Here is a 17,630-nt window from a genome sequence, read left to right as displayed (position 1 = left end):
CAAAGTCTAAAACTGACAGGCGGCCGACACTTTATTTTTTTATACAAAACGTACATTACTTTTATTTACTCATTAAAAACAAAACCCCAATTCTCCCATTAGGTGAGCAGCATCCAGTTCTTTAGTTAGGCTCTTTCTCATCAGGAAAAATTAAGTTCAGTCTTTGAAGCGCCTTGGTGAAGTACTTTGGCATGGGGCAGGAGACTCTGATCTCTGGTTGACTTGTGGTTCCAGGCAGAACCATTTGGCGGGCGTGTAGGTGAAGGGTTAGATTACGGGTTTTGCTCTTCTCCAACCCCAGTTTTCCGAGCACATTTTCCGGCAACTTCTAAGAATAAAAATTCATGTTTTTTTCAGTTACTGCACCAAAGACTACTCATGTGTTTCTGGTAAGATGACTAAACAACAGTCAAAATGAAAGTTCATGTTACAAAAGCATAGAAAGATACCCTTAATGAGTTTGTCAGGGAACTGACTATGTACTCCCAATATCTATCTGTTCCTTAGCATAGTCAAGACAAATATATATAGCTTAAGTAAGTTTACATGGATGGAAAGTTGGTAGATTTGCTACAGATTAACCCCTGGATAATGATTTATTTGGAATTTCACCATGACATTGGATTTACCTGAGGTGCCAGTTTAGTCCAGCTGGAATATTTATGATCGCCAAGAATAGGACAACCCAGAGCGCAGGCCAAATGCACTCTAATCTGGTGCTTCAGTCCTAGGAAACGAAACAGCAGGGAAATGGGAGAGCATAGTATTTTAGAAATGAGCAACGACTGGTAATGCAGTCCCACACTTCAAAACAGGATAATTGACCGTGACAATACAATAACCAACAGCTCCTCGTACCGGTCAGTGGCTCCAGCTCAACAAGACTGCAGCCCGCCCTGCTGTCCAGAACACGGTATTTGGTCACAGCACTCTCGGCTTGTCGATGAGCACGGATTCTGCTGACACCTTCTCCCGTTTCATTGAGCCGAAACATAGGACTCAGCCCCATCTGACAAAAACAAAAGGTGGGCGAAATCGCAAATATGATTTAGTACATCAACTACAGATCGATGACTGGTGGTACGAATCTGAACTTTCTATCACCACTTCATGTTCAATTGCCCTTAGCGGTTTGAACGTTGCCCGAGGCAAATATCCCAGCTGTCGCAAAGATGGGCACGTAATCAGTTAATCCGTTTTCATAATCATTAACTGCTGGTTTCAGAGGGAGCCAATGAAAATCTTGACTGTGCTCCCCAAAGATGCTTGATAGGAACACCTGAGAGGAACATGGAAAGTCATTTTATTAGAGAAATGCCATAGTGGTCACTGACTGAGTCACCTTGAAATGATGCTGTGTGCCCGCAATCTCTCGCTCTATGAGCGGGATGTCAATCACTCCCTCAGATGGCACAGGAACACCAACAGTGATTGCCCTGCGAAAGACAAGGGACATTACAACAGTAACAAGACGGCCTCACATATAGCACGTAGAAATTCTAGTGATAATATCTCCGCGGCCTCTTACCAGTATTTCCTCTGTATTTGATTATGCCGGTGAAGGTAAACTATGTTATCCACTGCCTCCTGGTTCCTGGCCAGTAGTAGGGTTCCTGTTACTTCTTTTTCCAGTCCGAGACAGGGCTGAAGCTCAGAGTCAACCTTCAGATCCATCATTTTGGCAAGGATCGGGAGAACCGCGGTGATACATGTGCCCCCTCCGTGATCTGAGAATATGGACAACCATCTTCAACGTCGCGGAGACACATTACAGTTACTTCTATTTATTTGCATAAGTTACAAATGACATACCTTTGACCGAAACCCCATAGGGTTTATTGAGAACAATCACATCCCTATTCTGGAACAACATAGTCTTATGGAGATGTTTAGCCAATACATTGGGATGCACATTTTGTAGTTGTTGGGTGAACTGTTTTAACTCAGAGACCCTCTTCTGAAGAGGGGTGGCTGTTGGTTTTATCCCTTTGGTTGTTCTTTCTTCTTCCCTTTTCTCTTGTCGAATCTTCTTGGCAAGGTCAATGGCTCTCAGAGGAGCCTTCTCCTCAGGTTCGGGACTCGGGAGGGGAGGAGCGGTGGTCAGTGTCCGCCAGAGGACATGGGCTGAATCAGAAGTCATGGGTTGCAAGTTGTTTATTCTAGTTTGGCGACGAAGAACTATCATATTTCTGACGTGGCTCCAATTGTTACAGAAACTGTCGGTAAGGGCTCTGCACCCCTTCATCGTGGTACCAATTTTGAAACAGTGGATTGGGAAACTTGTTTAGATTCTCACGCGTGCTTATTTCCTGTTTCCTGTCGTCATTTCCGCCTTTCTTTAGATGGGTAAACTCGTTTTCCGTCCAATCACTGCCCGCTGTTTTCCTCTTAGCGCTTGATTGCCACATAAACCCCGCTCATCCTGTGGATGTCTTAAATAAAACAAACAGCCAGCTGAACTCACAGTTTCTGGTAGAGCATCGATAACCTCAATGCGACCATGCGTTATGTTAACAATAAATACGATTTATTTTAGGTTACCCTTTGGCTATAACATGGCATCCTGCAAAGAAATAATTTCCAACCGTTGTTTATTCCCCGGCCAGTTTTAAGAGCGCAGATAGCGTATTACGACGTTATAGGCTCGCCAGGATTTATCAAGAATATCTGTTCGAAATTGATAGAAATTAGATATGTTTGTAATCTAATTTCCAATAACTGCCAATTGGGCAGTTATTGGCTGCCCAATTGGCAGAGTAAAATATATATTGTTTATTGTTTGTTAATTCAAACATTAACAAATGTTTGAATTTCTTTGGATTTTAAAAATAACAAATGATATTTTTTTTGCTTCAACACAAAAAATATTTTAAAGCCATGAAATGAGTATTAAAATAAAGAAGTCTGATACTTTTATCGCTTGTTTTAATAATAACAGCAGCATAATTGTTACAGTGTAATAGTATAGTAAGGTTGGTTATCACCTGTGTTCAATTCACCTCTCGTTTTTCCGACTTCTACTCCTTATATTCATGTTTGAGGTATTATTTTTACCGCAAATTTGTACCGACTTGACGCATGTAGGCCTAAATTGTTCCTCTTTTTCTATCCAGCCATCCCTTATTTCCACGGTAGGTGTTCGGAGTAATAAGGCAACATCACAGTTAATGGCATCCTTCTTTGTCTACATGAACAAATTTAAAGTTTGGTCTATGATATAATAACGCGTCACGGATGCTGTTGATGAAAACCGAGTATTGAAATAGTGATGAATAATTGATTGAAATCACCAGCAGGAGGCGACAACAGTCAGTTTTATTTTTGTATGAACAGTGATTTTTTTAATGTTGCCTCCAGAGAGCTGGCTGGTGTTTGCTGAGCCCTGGGCTGTGTTACCTTTGTTCAAACATTGAACTGTAGAGTTTTGTTAAAAATAAATAATTGAAAAGCACTTTCTTGGTCTCATCTGTCAAACCTTTGCCAAAAACCGGTACAACAAGTATAGTGAGGCCCACAAAATGTGGGCCTCACTATACTGGCTAATGCACACAAACCTGGACGACCTCTTCTCTTGGTTACATATAAATAATACACAAACTTTTAGTATGAAAACTAACAGGGCCCAATGGTCAGAGTTCACAGTGATGATGATAAACGCTTTACCGTCAACATAGGTGTCAGGAGTTAACATCCTCAATGTTTCCTTGGTTACCCTGTTAGTTATACTGTTATACTTTTTGAAATATAGTCTTTAGAGCCTTCGTTCTTGTCCTCTGATACAGGCGTTGCAAAACCTTTCACTTAGAGATCCAAAGGAGAAATATGTGTCTACCCAGGACCAAAACAAAAAAAGAATGCATCATGAATTGCCATAACATCTTCATTTACAAACTAATTATAAAGAACCCAACAAACCAACAAACCACTATAATAAGGAATGTATTTATCTCACAATAAATATCTTAAATACATCACAGCCATAATCCAATGTGTGTCTTAAATGTCTTAAAATTTGGAGAAAGAAGCAGTGAGTCAAAGCACTCAGTGTTTCAGCTGGAGTGTGGAGTGTGGCCAAGCATACAACAGAACAAAATCCAAACAAAACAAAAACAAAATCCAAATCAGGGTAATGAACTCCTTATCTTTTAAGGAGTTCATAAGGAGGGGGGGGGGGTGGAGGCTCCGCACGCAGCAACTGAGCTGAACAAACACTCCTCTATGTTTATTAGGAATATGAATTCACGTACCAGCGTTTTTATGCATTTTATTCTGCCAATTGGGGACCCAATAACAAACATGTCTAATTTCTATGAATTTCATTACTCTGTTAATTCTCACTCTCATTTGATTAAATCAAATCAAAAGCTTTCATATGTAAAGCATATTAAAGCCCCTTTAAATCCCTTTTTTTTTTTGCCTTTTCTATCCACAAATAATTCTTCCTCTGTTTTGGTAAGTTTCTCTCGTTTGGCAACCTTGGCTATGATTAGTGCTTTTCCTTTCATTGTCTCCAGAGATTGAATCCGTGCCAGGAATCCCTCTTTGGCCTCTGACCTCTCTCCCTCAGTGAGCAGGTCGATGTACTCTGGCGTGCTCAGCGGGTTAGGCTGCAGAGCTAACTCCTTCAGCCGAGCTGTAATCACCTATTCGTGTGTTTGGAGAACTTGAGATTCTTGTTTAATCTCCCCAAGTTTAGTTAAGGCCAATTTCACCTTAATCTGGAACTTCTCAATAGAGTTCTCCATCTGAACTCTCTGTCTGAGCACCTCCTTGGTTAAGGTCTCAATGACGTACAGAGCAGAAAATAATTGTTCCATGCTTCTGGTTCCCATGCCCCAAAATATCTGATCCATGTCACCCCCCTCGTTCTCATCTTGGTTTTTTGCACCAGTTATCTTTTTATCTGAGTTATTGAATTTGAAGTGAATAGGGAAACCATCTTTCATTTTAGGACATTGGACCCCAGACTCATTGATTGCGTCGAGAACCGGAGGGCGTTGGCTATCTGCAAATGTAACCAAAATACGGATGTTCTCTGCCACATCTTTGCCAAATATGTCAAGCACTGAGTCAAAGACGTGTTTCTGTGTCGCTGTAAGCCGAACTTGATACGCTTGGGCCACGAAGCAGATGCCATCAATCTCGCTGTCTCCATGTCCATCTGAGAAAAGCCTTTCTATCTGACTTATAATCACCCTGTCTCTCTCTATGCCTCCCGTGTCTCCGAAACCCGGCGTGTCCACAATAGTCAGGGAGTAGTCGATCTGGAAGCCCTCTCGGTGGTTGAGCTTGTACACGGTGACTTCAGAGGTCTGGCTGTGAGTCTGAGACTTGTGTGTGTGTGTGTGTGTGTGTGTGTGTGTGTGTGTGTGTGTGTGTGTGTGTGTGTGTGTGTGTGTGTGTGTGTGTCTGTGTGTGTGTGTGTGTGTGTGTGTGTGTGTGTGTGTGTGTGTGTGTGTGTGTGTGTGTGTGTGTGTGTGTATGTGTGTGTGTGTGTGGGTGAAATTTGGGAGGACAGACCTCCTGTTATCTTGTCATAAATCACAATCATCGAGTCGAGTTGTTTTGTGTAAGTCATACTCATGCTGCTATCCATTTGAAGCTCCTAATTGTTTTATTTTGGAAAGACTGTTCCTATTGGTTCCTCATGCAATGTTGCCAGATTGGGCAGTTTCCAACCCAATTGGGCTAATTGTTATCACGTTAGTCTTCAAAAATGTGCATTAGGCATACATAGATTTGGTCTGGTTATGAAACAAATTGGCAGGATTATTATAATTATTTTACAAGTAAGTAAGGACTGATTGATAGAAATTAAACAAGTAAGTAAAAATGTTTTGTTTTTTAACTTTTTTCTGTTATTGGGTCGCCTATTGACAGAGCAAAATGCTTAAAAACACTGATATGTGAATTCATATTCCTAATTAACATAGAGGAGTGTTTTTTCAGCTCAGCCCCGTTCCCCCGTTTCCCATCCTGTGCATCTTGACCTGACACCGTTTTCGCTCTCTGGCTGAGATAACATTGAGTGTGACTGGTGATTCGCTTAGTCTCGATCACGATGTTTAAACGATAAGATAAGGAGTTTATTACCCTCATTGGGATTTTGTTTGTTGTTCTGTGTACTTTATATGCTTGGCTGCACTCCCCACTCCAGCTGAACACTGCGTGCATTGACTCACTGCTTCTTTGTCCTTATTTCTCAAGTTCATTTTTCAAATTCTTATCTGTACATACATTGGATTATGGCTATGATGTACATTCGATCATGAGATAAATACATTTCTTATTATTTTTTAATTCATGGTTTGGTGTTCTTTAGCAATAGTTAAAAAATGTAGATGTTATGGCAATTCATGATGCATTCTTTTTAGGTTTGGGTCCCAGGGAGACCCCAAATGTCTCTTTTCGGTCTCGAAGTGAAAAGGTTTGGAACCCCTGTATTAGAAGTATCATCACGATGACGCATGCCTTTTACTAAAAAGAGAATATTAAAGATGAATACAATGATATGTGTTGACTTTAAACCTTTTTATTTGATCATTGCCCATTGCATATTCTTAAATATTATATAAATCACAGGTTTTGAGTTATAAGCTAATATACTTAGACCTTCAGTCATTGAGGCGGAAATGATCATAAGAAAGAGGTTAAAACATTATGCAATGTCTGAGGACAATTCTTTTTCTTTTCTCCTAATCCCGCTGTGTTTGGTTAAAGTTGTAATGTTGTGATGATTGATGACTGACTTCCAAGATCGTTTGAGAATGAGAACGATGGAGGAGCTGAGTCTGACTGACTCAGCTGAGAACCGTGTATGCCATTATTCGATTCACCACTACCGGAAACTCGACTGAACGAACAAACAAACAAACAAATGATTCTGAACGATTCTTCTTTGCGAACTGACCGATGTGAACTGAACATTAATGCATCACTACTGGACAGTCCTTGTCTAGAGCTCCATAAGAAGGAGGGCTTAAATTGGCTCACAGATATCCACCTATCAGAACATGGCAGTCGCTCCAATGGCCGCACAGAGTATCTAATTAAGAACCTCATTCTAGAATGTTCACTACAATATTCCATATGGACATTTGGGCAAGCAAAGGTTACATATGTACAGATACATAAGTATGTAGCTTGATATCTTACCTTTAATCAAACTAAACATTTAAACCTTACAATATCCTCCCTCCCCCAACATGCACTAGCACTACTGAGTTGTCATTCAAATTCAATCTGAACTTTATGCAACTGCAACGCAAAATTAGGGGACGTTGGTGACCGTGATGCTTGTGCCATTATGTTTTAGAGAGATGTTTTATTTTATCACGTCTGTCTTCTGACTGCTGTTAGGGCTCAACTGTGATAGCCTACTGCTGTTAAACTGAACGCTCATCTCCTACCCCCTACCCAGTATACAGTATGTTTAACAACCAAAGATAAAACAATTATAATCTAGGGTATAACATCTCCCAGATAACTATAAAAAAGGATTGGTTTATTGTAACACGTACACCCTTTCAAAATGTATAACCTTACTCTTTATGAACATCTTTTATTACAATCTACTACCAATATTTGCAACATCATAATTCATAATTCATTTGGTAATTCATCTTTTGACGGACGCATTTAACATTTAAATTGATAAAGAAATGTACTTTGAATGTAAATGGCTAGACCACAAATGGGTCTAACCTTTTTATTTGGGTCGCCAAATAAATTTCCAGAATTTCTTCCAGTCTTTTTTTTTTAAACAATATATCCAATATATCCAATATCCAATTGGATACATCGCCGTCGGCACAGTAAGTATGTTCAGAGAAACAAGTGCCACGCTCTAACAATTGCTTGGGTGTGTGGTCTGACTAACGCTTGGATGTAGGCAGGTGCAGTTCCATTGACCGCCTTGTATGCCAGTACCATCGGAACCATCGTCTTAAAGCTGTGAGCTTGAATCTGTGAGCTACGACAGGGAGCCAGTGGACGGAAAAGGGAGGTCACATGGGGGAATTTTGATAGTTTGAACACAAGGTGTGCTGCAGCTTTCTGGATACGCTGCAAAGGTTTGTTCCCGGAGGCAGGGAGTCCAGCCAGGAGTGAGTTTCAGTAGTCTAGAGCAGGAGATTGACGAGCGCTGGGACCAGGAGCTCAGCGGCTGCCCTCGTGAGGAGGGGCTGGAACCTGTGGCTCTTCTGCAAATCTGCAGGATCGGGTCACCTTCGCGGTGCAGCATAACTGATTGTCCAGTATGACAAAGGCCGCCTTAATACATGGGCTTAACTGGGCTGAAGCCCCAGGGCCTACAACGATCAGGGGGCCTATCATTAGCTGCAGTAAAAAATAAATAAAATAAAAAATTGTAATTAATTTGAATACTGGCTCATGATAGGCCCTCCGATCAGCGTAGGCCAAACAATGAGATTTTTTGTTTGGGGTTTGCAAAAATCAGAGGCCTATCATGAGGGAAGAAAAAAGTGGGCCCATTGGCCAATTGACACCACAGCCACAGTCGTCTACGGCGAAATGTCGGAAAATCATTGTAAGATCTCCTCTCAGGGGGCTTATGAAACCTCTCAGCCCCAGGGCACAATGGCAGGTTAATGCAGGCCTGAGTATGACACCAAGGTTTCTCGCAGTTGATGATGGAGATACAGCAATGACCATTAAGTGTATGTGAGGACAATCTTTCACTGGCTCAAGGAGGAACTCAGTCTTGTCTAGGTTAATTATCAAGTGATAGGCAGTCGTCCAAGTCCTGATGTCAGCCAGACATTCTTAGATGCGTGTTGCAAAAGGGTGTTGTCAGAGGAGGAGAATGAGAGGAATAGTTTACTGTCTCCATCATAACACTGATAGGAAAGACTGTGTGACGTGATTACAGGGCCAAGGATCTAGTATATAGGGAGAACATTAGGGGTCCCAGTACTAAGCCTTGAGGGAAACCGGTGTCAAGAGTGCAGGGTTTGGATAAGGAGCCATTTCATGTGACCTGATAGTTGCGATTCGTCAGGTAGGAGTTGAACCAGGATAGCGCAGTCAGCAATGTCCAGTTCAGCAAGAGTTCAACAGGGAATTTGCTATCTATAAACAATATAATATTTTATTACACAGGTGATCTCAATGCCGTGGAATGCTCCGTTCACTTGCATGGGCCCTTCACAACTTCCGGTGGTGAATTGTATTTGATAATTCATCGTTGCTAAGTATAATTGAATGCTGTCAAGGAAAACAAAGGTTTTTTTGCCTCTAATGGCGTCTTTGGCAGACTATTTCTCTGCTGATCAACACTACGAACGATGGTAACAAATAAATTGTAAAAAGACACACCATGGGAAATAATTTTTTCGTTTTGGCAAGTAGCCGTATAATAAGCGGGATAATGTATAGAACGTCACCAGTCATTATCGAAAACAAGCCCCTTCAGGGTGAAGCAAGAGACCTCCGCTGCGCTTCGGTGTCCTATTCGCCCTGTCAGGGCTTATTTTCCCGATAATGACCGGCGTTCTATACATTATCCCTTACATATTTTATACCATTAGATTCAAAAAATAATGATCATATTTTAAAAGCTCTTTCTTGGTCTCATCTGTCCCACCATTGGCCAATAACAGGTCAAAAGTATCCACATGTGGGCTTCACTATACTGGTTAATACACACGTAAAAATCCAGATGGACGACTTCTTCTATTGGTTACACATAAATACTAGGGCTGTGAAACGCCAAAAAGAAATTTGGAGATTAATCGCATAGTATTCGTGAGTTAACTCGTGATTAATCACATTTAATCACTTTTTTTTTTCAGGAGTGCTCCAGACGAAATGGAGCAATACCAACGGAAATCGAGGCGGCAGTATAGAGTCAGAAGTCCAACCATTCGCGAAAATAGAGAGAGAGGGAATAGTATAATATCTGATATCATATCAGATATTATAATATATAATATAATAATATAATATAAGATATATTATTGCTTGACAGCACTAATATATATATATACATATCACTGATGTATATATATATAATATACATACATACATATCACTGATATGTATATACATATTAGTGCTGTCAAGCAATTAAAATATTTAATTGTGATTAATCGCATTAATGTCATTGTTAACTCGCGATTAATCAATTTTTTGGTGTGAGTGTGAGTGTTGAGTGCACGGATGTCATGAATGCTGCAAAAATGGTCCTTATTAGAATCAGAATCAGAATCGCTTTTATTACATCTTATTGTACAGTACACAAGAGTGAAAAATCTTAGGCTTGGTTCCTCAACATTCACATAGCAGCAACAGTACAAGATAAAATAAATAAAGATAAGAAACCATATGAAAAGAAACAAAGTAAAAAAATTAAAAATAAGAATAAAAATAATTAAGTAAGTTGCAGCGTCAATAATACTAAAAGGTAATGAGGTTTAATAAAGTGTGAAGTGTAGGGTGTTCAAGTGGTAGTGATATCAGCCACAGGTAGGGTTATTGTGCAATAGACAAATGCTGTGCAAATACAATAGATGGTTAAAAACCAGTCTGTTGTTGTGGTGTGCGTGTGGATGGTTGGGGGGTAGTGTGTTTTTCCAGGAGTCTGACTGCTTGGGGGAAAAAATTGTTTGTCATCCTCTGGGTTTTGGCCCTTAGGCTTTGGTACCGCCTCCCTGACGGCGGTAGCTCAAACAGTTTCTGGTTGGGGTGGCTGGGGTCCCCAATGATTCGGAGGGCCTTCCTGACACACCGGGCCTTGTAGGTTTCCTGGATGGAGGGAAGCTCACATCTGCTGATCCTCTCAGCTGTCCGCACTACCCTATGCAGCATTTTGCGGCTTTTGGCAGTGCAGTTCCCGTACCAGGCAGTGATGCATCCAGTTAATATGCTCACCGTTGTGCCAAACATTTTCAGCCGCCTAAGGTGAAATAGGTGCCGCTGTGCTTTTTTCACCACCTGGTTGGTGTGCTCCTCCCAGGTGAGGTCTCTGGTGATGTGGACCCCCAGGAACTTAATGCTGTCTACCCTCTCCACCGCAGACCCATTGATGGAGATGGGGTGTTGAATCTGTCTCTTCCTTCTGAAGTCCACTACGAGCATCCACATTAGTGTTTCTCATCAGCATTATCAACGCCTCCCTCCCTTCAGGCCTTATTCCAGTGTCCTTCAAGACAGAATCAAGCCGCTTCATAAGAAACCGACCCTTGACAACACCGACATCCAGAACTACACTGCTACTCTTCTTTCATTCCTTTCTAAAACACTAGAACGCGCCGTCTCTAACCAACTGTCCTTATATCTCTCACGAAACAATCTGCTTGCCCCTCCTCAGTCAGTCTTCAAGACTACACACTCCACCTCGTCGCTCCATGTCACCAGAGCCTCGTCCCTCTCATCGTTCCTGGTTCTGATCGTCCTGTCTGCGACATTCGACACGCAGTACACTAGTGCTAATCGGCCACATTAACAGGGAGATGGATGAGCGAGGACATGCACGACCATTGCAAATTCATTGCCTTATCCACCAGCAAGCGCTGTTCTGCATGTGGGAAACTATTGTGAAAGTCGTGGTGCCATGTGTTAACTTTATCCGGGTGAATGGACTTAAACACAGGCAGTTCCAAGAATTTCTCTCAGAGCAAGAGTGTGATTACATAGATGTACTGTACCACATGGATCAAGACTCACTGAACATTTGCCCCATTTACTGAGATTGACTATGACCAGAATGGAGCATGACATCACCTGTCAGAAAGATGCAAGCCCACACTAATAAGAAACATGGAGAGGCAAGCTCATTGTTTGTTTCTTAAATTGTCTTGTTATAAAAATTACACCTTTTTCAGTGATAATATTCAGAGAAATATCTTGTCTGGGCCTAGTTATAAACCGAATTTAGTAGAATACAGGATATATGTACTTACATGCATGCCATCTTTTCCAGTTTTGCAGATTTGCAACTCTTTTTCTAATTTAAATGTCAAATATGTACTGTTCAATATGCACATTTGGCTTTTCCCTACTTTTTCAGAATGTTTCTCTGTATCAAACATTATGTATTACACTAATTTCACTACAATGGTTCAATAATATAACAAAAATGGTTAGACAATGTATTACACTACTTCGAGTAAAATGGTTGAATAAAATCATGATAATGGTGGTAATGCTTTTTTTCCCATTGTGGTTACTTTCTTTTTTTTTTATATAGAACTTTGACAATGTGCCATGGCAATGTAAATTGAACCGATCTAAAAATTGTATATCAAAAGATATATACTGTAAAAGAAATATATCAGATGTAATGTGTTCATATTCGGGTAGACCTGTTGGTGTCAACAGTACTGTATACTGATATACTCCGGCCCTTCTTAAGAGCCAGGCAGATGGATCTTTAGATCCTTAGAAAAAGTTTGGGTTCCCATCTTTACACTCTAGAGTCTGACTGACCAAAGTATTGAATATACAAACTAAATAAATTCAGAATTTGTTCTGTTGTCTTGTTGATGAGGGAAATCATCCTCTGGCTGTCATTCAGGATTCATCAAACCATACTTTAATGATACAATAATATATATACTTTTCATTTGGTAGACATTTTATCCAAGCATCTTAAAATCCTCTGAGTGTATACATTTCTTAGCACGAGAATATTTTTTTTTAAGTTGTTTAAACCGATATTTTACCTAAATGTAAAACATCAAAAGAAAGTGAGTTGTATTAGCCTATAATATTATAATTGACATACCATAATATACAGTAAATATTATGTAGCTATAATGTACAGTAAACATTACTACAATAATATACTTTGTTTTTGGAAGAATCGACGATCAACCCTCTCACACACACACACACACACACACACACACACAAACACACACACACACACACACACACACACACACACTCACACAAACACAATTTAAATTAGTCAAGCAAGCATTTGTTATAGAAATGGTACTGAGAAGGAAAATAAGCAGAAAAAGGCTATAAAAAAGGCTATAAAACATGGCCAGGGTGGAGGGGAAATTCTTTCAAGGCGATCTTGGCCAGGTGATTCTCGTAAAAGAGATTTTAATCTCAATGAATTTCTATGATGAGGATGATGATGATGAATCTAGATAGTAAGATATCATTATATGGTTTATAGATAGCCTTTTTAGGTTGAGAGAATATTTAATGACGGCTTTAAGAGGCGCAGTAGAGAGACAGAGCTCACATGCCTCCTGCTCTCATAGGAGACGCAGCCCGGACAGCCAAGGTAGGACAGAAACATCCCCTGATCAGTTATATTGACACCTTATACATAGAGTTGTTGTGGTGCTGATATTGTGGACCAGTTTGGAACGTTTCCAAATGGATGAGCCCTAAAACTAATGTTATGTAAAAAAGAAATTAAATCTTAAAGTTTCATTGGGATAATGTTATAACAAGTGCCGTATTTAACACTGAGTTTTTCATTAGGTCTAACCGGAGCTTATCTGGTATCTGTGTTGAAGGCTGAACCTGGACCTGGTCCGGACTGATACAACCAGGTGCGTTCACTTCATTGTAGGCCTACTGTAATGTCTTTAAGAGCATATTCTTTTATAAACATACTCTATTTGGATGCTTTTTATGTGCTCTGGATTAACTATTGTGGTTGCAAAGTAATCAACACTATTTTAATCATGTTTCTGTTCATATGGTATTCACAGAGAATCTGTGAATATATATATATATATATATATATATATATATATATATATATATATGTGAATAATTATCTTGTAACTCTCTACTCCGTCAGTTTTTGAGGTAAAAATACCAAACCCCGACAAATAGTCGAGCATATATCAGTGCAGTGCACGTTTAGAGACCGACCAATTTTTTTAGGTATATTTATAATATTAATATTAAATATGAAAAGTGAAGGATTATGGCGATTTGTATTTATCGTACATATATAAGATATATGAAGGTCTCCAATTACGTTATGTGTTACAGACTATTATGTTTATGTCGTTTTTGCGTCTCATTCAAGGTAATAAAGTATCGCTGCTTAAACATACTTATTCACACAGCTAGAGTGTTTTGGCATTTATGCCATAAAGAAATGTACAATAACAGACAGATGAGGTGGGTTCTTTTCAGCATTTGGCTGATCATAAGCCATCTTGGCATGAGGAACCAACAGGAATTTCCTTTCCAAATTAAAACATTTAGGAACATTCACAAAATGCATACATTATACGTACTCTTAAGCAATCAGTACTAATGAGGCGTTATGAAGCTCTCAGCTAGTGTCCCTTCACCACTGTGGCGTTTTTTCTATGACTGCAAGGCCCTTCAATTAAAAAAATTAAATGGTCAAAAATATACTGTTGTGTTGTGTTAACATTTCTCATTGACTAGAAATGCATTAGAACACGTCCATATCAGAATCAGCTGCTTATAAACATAAGGAGGTTTTCCTGATGTGTCTTGTCTCGTTTGTAGGTCACACCAGGGAATCTGTCCAAATCAACCACACTAGCAGCAGCCAGATCTCTTCTAACCTGGTTAGCCAGCCAGGGAAGCCAGGAAACTGATTGTTGGCTTTCAGGGTTCCTCCTGCTATCTTCTCAATTCCTCAGAAGATCCTACAACTTTTGAATTAGTCGGAATTCTGAGAAGTTAACAAATTGGGCTACAATGACAAATACTTTAAAAGAAAAGTTCATTTTGCCGCCCCCTAAGCGGTTGGCAGAAGCTGTTAAGAATGAAAGCAGGAAGAATATAGAACCTCCAGGTACTCTGGACGTTTACACTCTTCCTCTGAAAGCCCAGCCCATGAAATTGGTGGGATGCAAATGCTTTATATTTGGAAAAGACTTGTTTAAACAGAACCGCACCATCATGGTTCTAGGAGAAACTGGGGTGGGGAAGTCCACCCTGGCCAACAGGATGATCAACTACATCCTAGGGGTCACATGGGATGATACCTTTAGATTCAAGTTGGTAGACGAAGGTACGGCCAAGCCTCAGACTCACAGCCAGACCTCCGAAGTCACCGTGTACAAGCTCAACCACCAAGAGGGCTTCCAGATCGACTACTCCCTGACTATTGTGGACACGCCTGGTTTCGGAGACACGGGAGGCATAGAGAATGACAGGATGATTCTAGATCAGCTACAAAGGCTTTTCTCAGCTCAACATGGAGTCAGCGAGATTGATGCCATCTGCCTCGTGGTCCAAGCGCATCAGGTTCGGCTTACACCAAAGCAGAAATACATCTTTGACTCACTGCTCTCCATATTTGGCAAAGATGTGGCAGAGAACTTCCAGATTTTGGTGACATTTGCAGGTGAAAAGAAACCTAAGGTTCTCGAGGCAATCAAAGAGTCTGGAATCCCCTATCCTAAAAGCAAGGGTGGTTTACCAATTTACTTCAAATTCAATAACGAACAAAATGATGATGATGATGTTGATGATGATGATGATGATAATGATGATGAGGATGATGATGCTGCTGATGATAAAGAAGGCGGTGGGGGCTTTTCTGGTCAAAAGTGTTGGGACATGGGAACCAAAAACATGAAAAAATTATTTTCCACTCTAAATGAAATGAATACCAAGAGCTTGACCTTAACCAAGGAGGTGCTTAGACAGAGAGCACAGCTGGAGATCTCCATTGAGAATCTCCAGAGGAATATGACATTGAGCTTAACTAAAGTTGAGGAGATTAAGAAAGAAAGGGAAATTCTCCAAACACAAGAGGCAATTCCAGCCAATGAGGCATTTGAGTATGAGGTCAGCATCACAAAGCCTGTTAAAGTTAAAGCCAAAGAATTATCACTTAACTGTAACAAATGTAATGTCACTTGCCACAAATCATGCAAGGTACAATTTGATACCATGTATTATTGTGAGGCCTTTACCTTGGTGGCTACCTGCGTTGAATGTATAGGCAAGTGCTCACTAAAGGCGCATGTACGTGAGAGTTTCTACTGGGGTTCAGAGACGGTGAAGGAGAAACGAACCTTTAAGATGCTGAAAGAAAAGTATGAGATGGCTTTGAAGAAAAAAATGTCTGTCGCAGACATCATCAAAAATAAGGAAAAGGAGTACATCGTCCTACATGAGGAGGTGGTCAGGCTGATAGAACGCTCAGCCCAGTGTCTCAACACCCTGAGAGTGATCGCTCTGAAGCCCGATCCACTCTCTACACCTGAATACATCGACCTGCTGATAGAGGGAGAGAAGTCAGAGGCCAAGCCTGGCTTCCTGGAGCGTGTCAAGGAACTTGGAGAACTGAAGAAAAACTACACTATCAAGAGGAAGGTTGCTAGCGGGGCAGGACAGCCAGTGGTTAGTTGAATGGATGCTGTTGATTGAACAAAATAACAGAGTAATGACATCAATAGAAATTTGGTTTCGGTAAAAATGTTTTGTATTTACAATTTTTTTGTTATTGGGTCGCCAATTTGCAGGGTAAAATGCATAAAAACACTGATATGTGAATTCATTTTTCTAATTAAAATAGAGGAGTGTTTGCTCAGCTCCATTGCTGTGTGCTGAGCCCCCCCCCCCCCCCCCCCCCCCTCTTTCCCTTCCTGTGCACCTTGACCTGACAACTGGGATAACATTGAGTGTGAACGGTGTTTCAGTCAGTCTCAATTGTGATGTTTAAATGAAAAGATAACAACTTTCTGTTGTTCTGTGTACTTTATATGCTTGGCTGCACTCCCCACTCCAGCTGAACACTGAGTGCATTGACTTGCTGCTTCTTTGTCGCATTTTTTTAAGTTAATTGTGCAAATTCTTATCTGTACACACACATCAGCACATTGGAGTATGGCTGTGATGTCCTTTCATTTGTTTGTTGTGTTCTTTATCAATAGTTTATACATGTAGATCTTATGGCAATTCATGATGCATTCTTTTTAAGTTTGGGTCCCAGGGAGACCCCAAATGTCTCTTTTGGGTCTTGAATTGAAAAGGTTTGGAACCCCTGTAACAATATTTACTTTACTTTATTAAAGTATCATTACGATGACACATGACTTTGACTTTAAGCATTGTTATTTAATAATTGCCCATTGTATATTCTAAAATACTATACCAGCGTCATGAATGTGGTCATCACAGGTTCTGAGTTATAAACTGATATTAGACCTTCAGTCATTGAGGGTTAGACAAGGTACTTCTAGAATATGTAATGTCTGAGGACAATAGGGGCCTACATCATTTTTGCTATTTATAAACAAAACGGCTTACTAAAATAAGTTGAATGTGTTTCTCTTTCCCAACCGGAGAGAGACCGGGTATATTCGTGGTAAAATATTACCGTCGTTCAGACATTTTCCTCTCAGGGTCTTGTGTGATATTACAGCAGGTGGTCCTACAGATGAGTTCAATCAGATGGATCTTACCATTGATTTGCTCTAACATTGTATATATTCTTTATCTGTGGGAGCTGCGGTGGTAACGGCTACGGCGCTAACTGACTGAATAGTCCTCAGGCTAGCTCCACCACAAGGAGGCCTGCGATTGGCTCACAGAACTCCACCTGTTCAGGACACGGCAGTCGGTCCATCGGATAACTGCATATCCTCATATCAATAACATTACAATTCTGGGGTTTTCAGTTAAAATGGGAAACGGCGCCC

The 17,630-nt window shown here is 40.4% G+C and overlaps 2 protein-coding genes across 3 annotated transcripts; one reads left to right on the top strand and one right to left on the bottom strand.

The window, feature by feature from the left end:
* Nucleotides 1-13: 13 nt before the first annotated feature.
* On the bottom strand, nt 14-2,379 carry rpusd4 (RNA pseudouridine synthase D4). The gene is made up of 6 exons (XM_030375295.1): nt 1,813-2,379; nt 1,529-1,727; nt 1,343-1,436; nt 859-1,009; nt 630-727; nt 14-328 (listed from the first exon to the last, which is right to left on the bottom strand). Exons 1-6 carry the CDS (start codon nt 2,243-2,245, stop codon nt 122-124), a joined length of 1,182 nt encoding a protein of 393 aa, XP_030231155.1. The 5' UTR covers nt 2,246-2,379; the 3' UTR covers nt 14-121.
* Nucleotides 2,380-10,358: 7,979 nt separating this feature from the next.
* Nucleotides 10,359-17,030, top strand: LOC115557439 (uncharacterized). Of its 2 annotated transcripts, XM_030375284.1 has the most exons (3): nt 10,359-13,261; nt 13,465-13,535; nt 14,479-17,030. In XM_030375284.1, exon 3 carries the CDS (start codon nt 14,674-14,676, stop codon nt 16,336-16,338), a length of 1,665 nt encoding a protein of 554 aa, XP_030231144.1. In that variant the 5' UTR covers nt 10,359-13,261; nt 13,465-13,535; nt 14,479-14,673; the 3' UTR covers nt 16,339-17,030. The 2 variants fall into 2 exon arrangements, with proteins under 2 accessions (XP_030231144.1, XP_030231145.1); XM_030375285.1 differs by having other exon boundaries at nt 10,359-13,535.
* Nucleotides 17,031-17,630: the final 600 nt, after the last annotated feature.

Source organism: Gadus morhua, chromosome 13 (genome assembly GCF_902167405.1).
Source record: "Gadus morhua chromosome 13, gadMor3.0, whole genome shotgun sequence".
Classification (NCBI taxonomy): Eukaryota; Metazoa; Chordata; class Actinopteri; order Gadiformes; family Gadidae; genus Gadus; species Gadus morhua.
This window is presented reverse-complemented; position numbering and strand designations above follow the sequence as displayed.

Coding starts and splice junctions, on each gene's coding strand:
- rpusd4 (XM_030375295.1), bottom strand. CDS start 2,245: ATGAAGGGGTGCAGAGCCCTTACCGACAGTTTCTGTAACAATTGGAGC. Junction 728..858: donor TGAGCTGGAGCCACTGACCG/GTACGAGGAGCT, acceptor TTCGTTTCCTAG/GACTGAAGCACCAGATTAGA. Junction 329..629: donor GGACTAAACTGGCACCTCAG/GTAAATCCAATG, acceptor TTTTATTCTTAG/AAGTTGCCGGAAAATGTGCT.
- LOC115557439 (XM_030375284.1), top strand. CDS start 14,674: ATGACAAATACTTTAAAAGAAAAGTTCATTTTGCCGCCCCCTAAGCGG.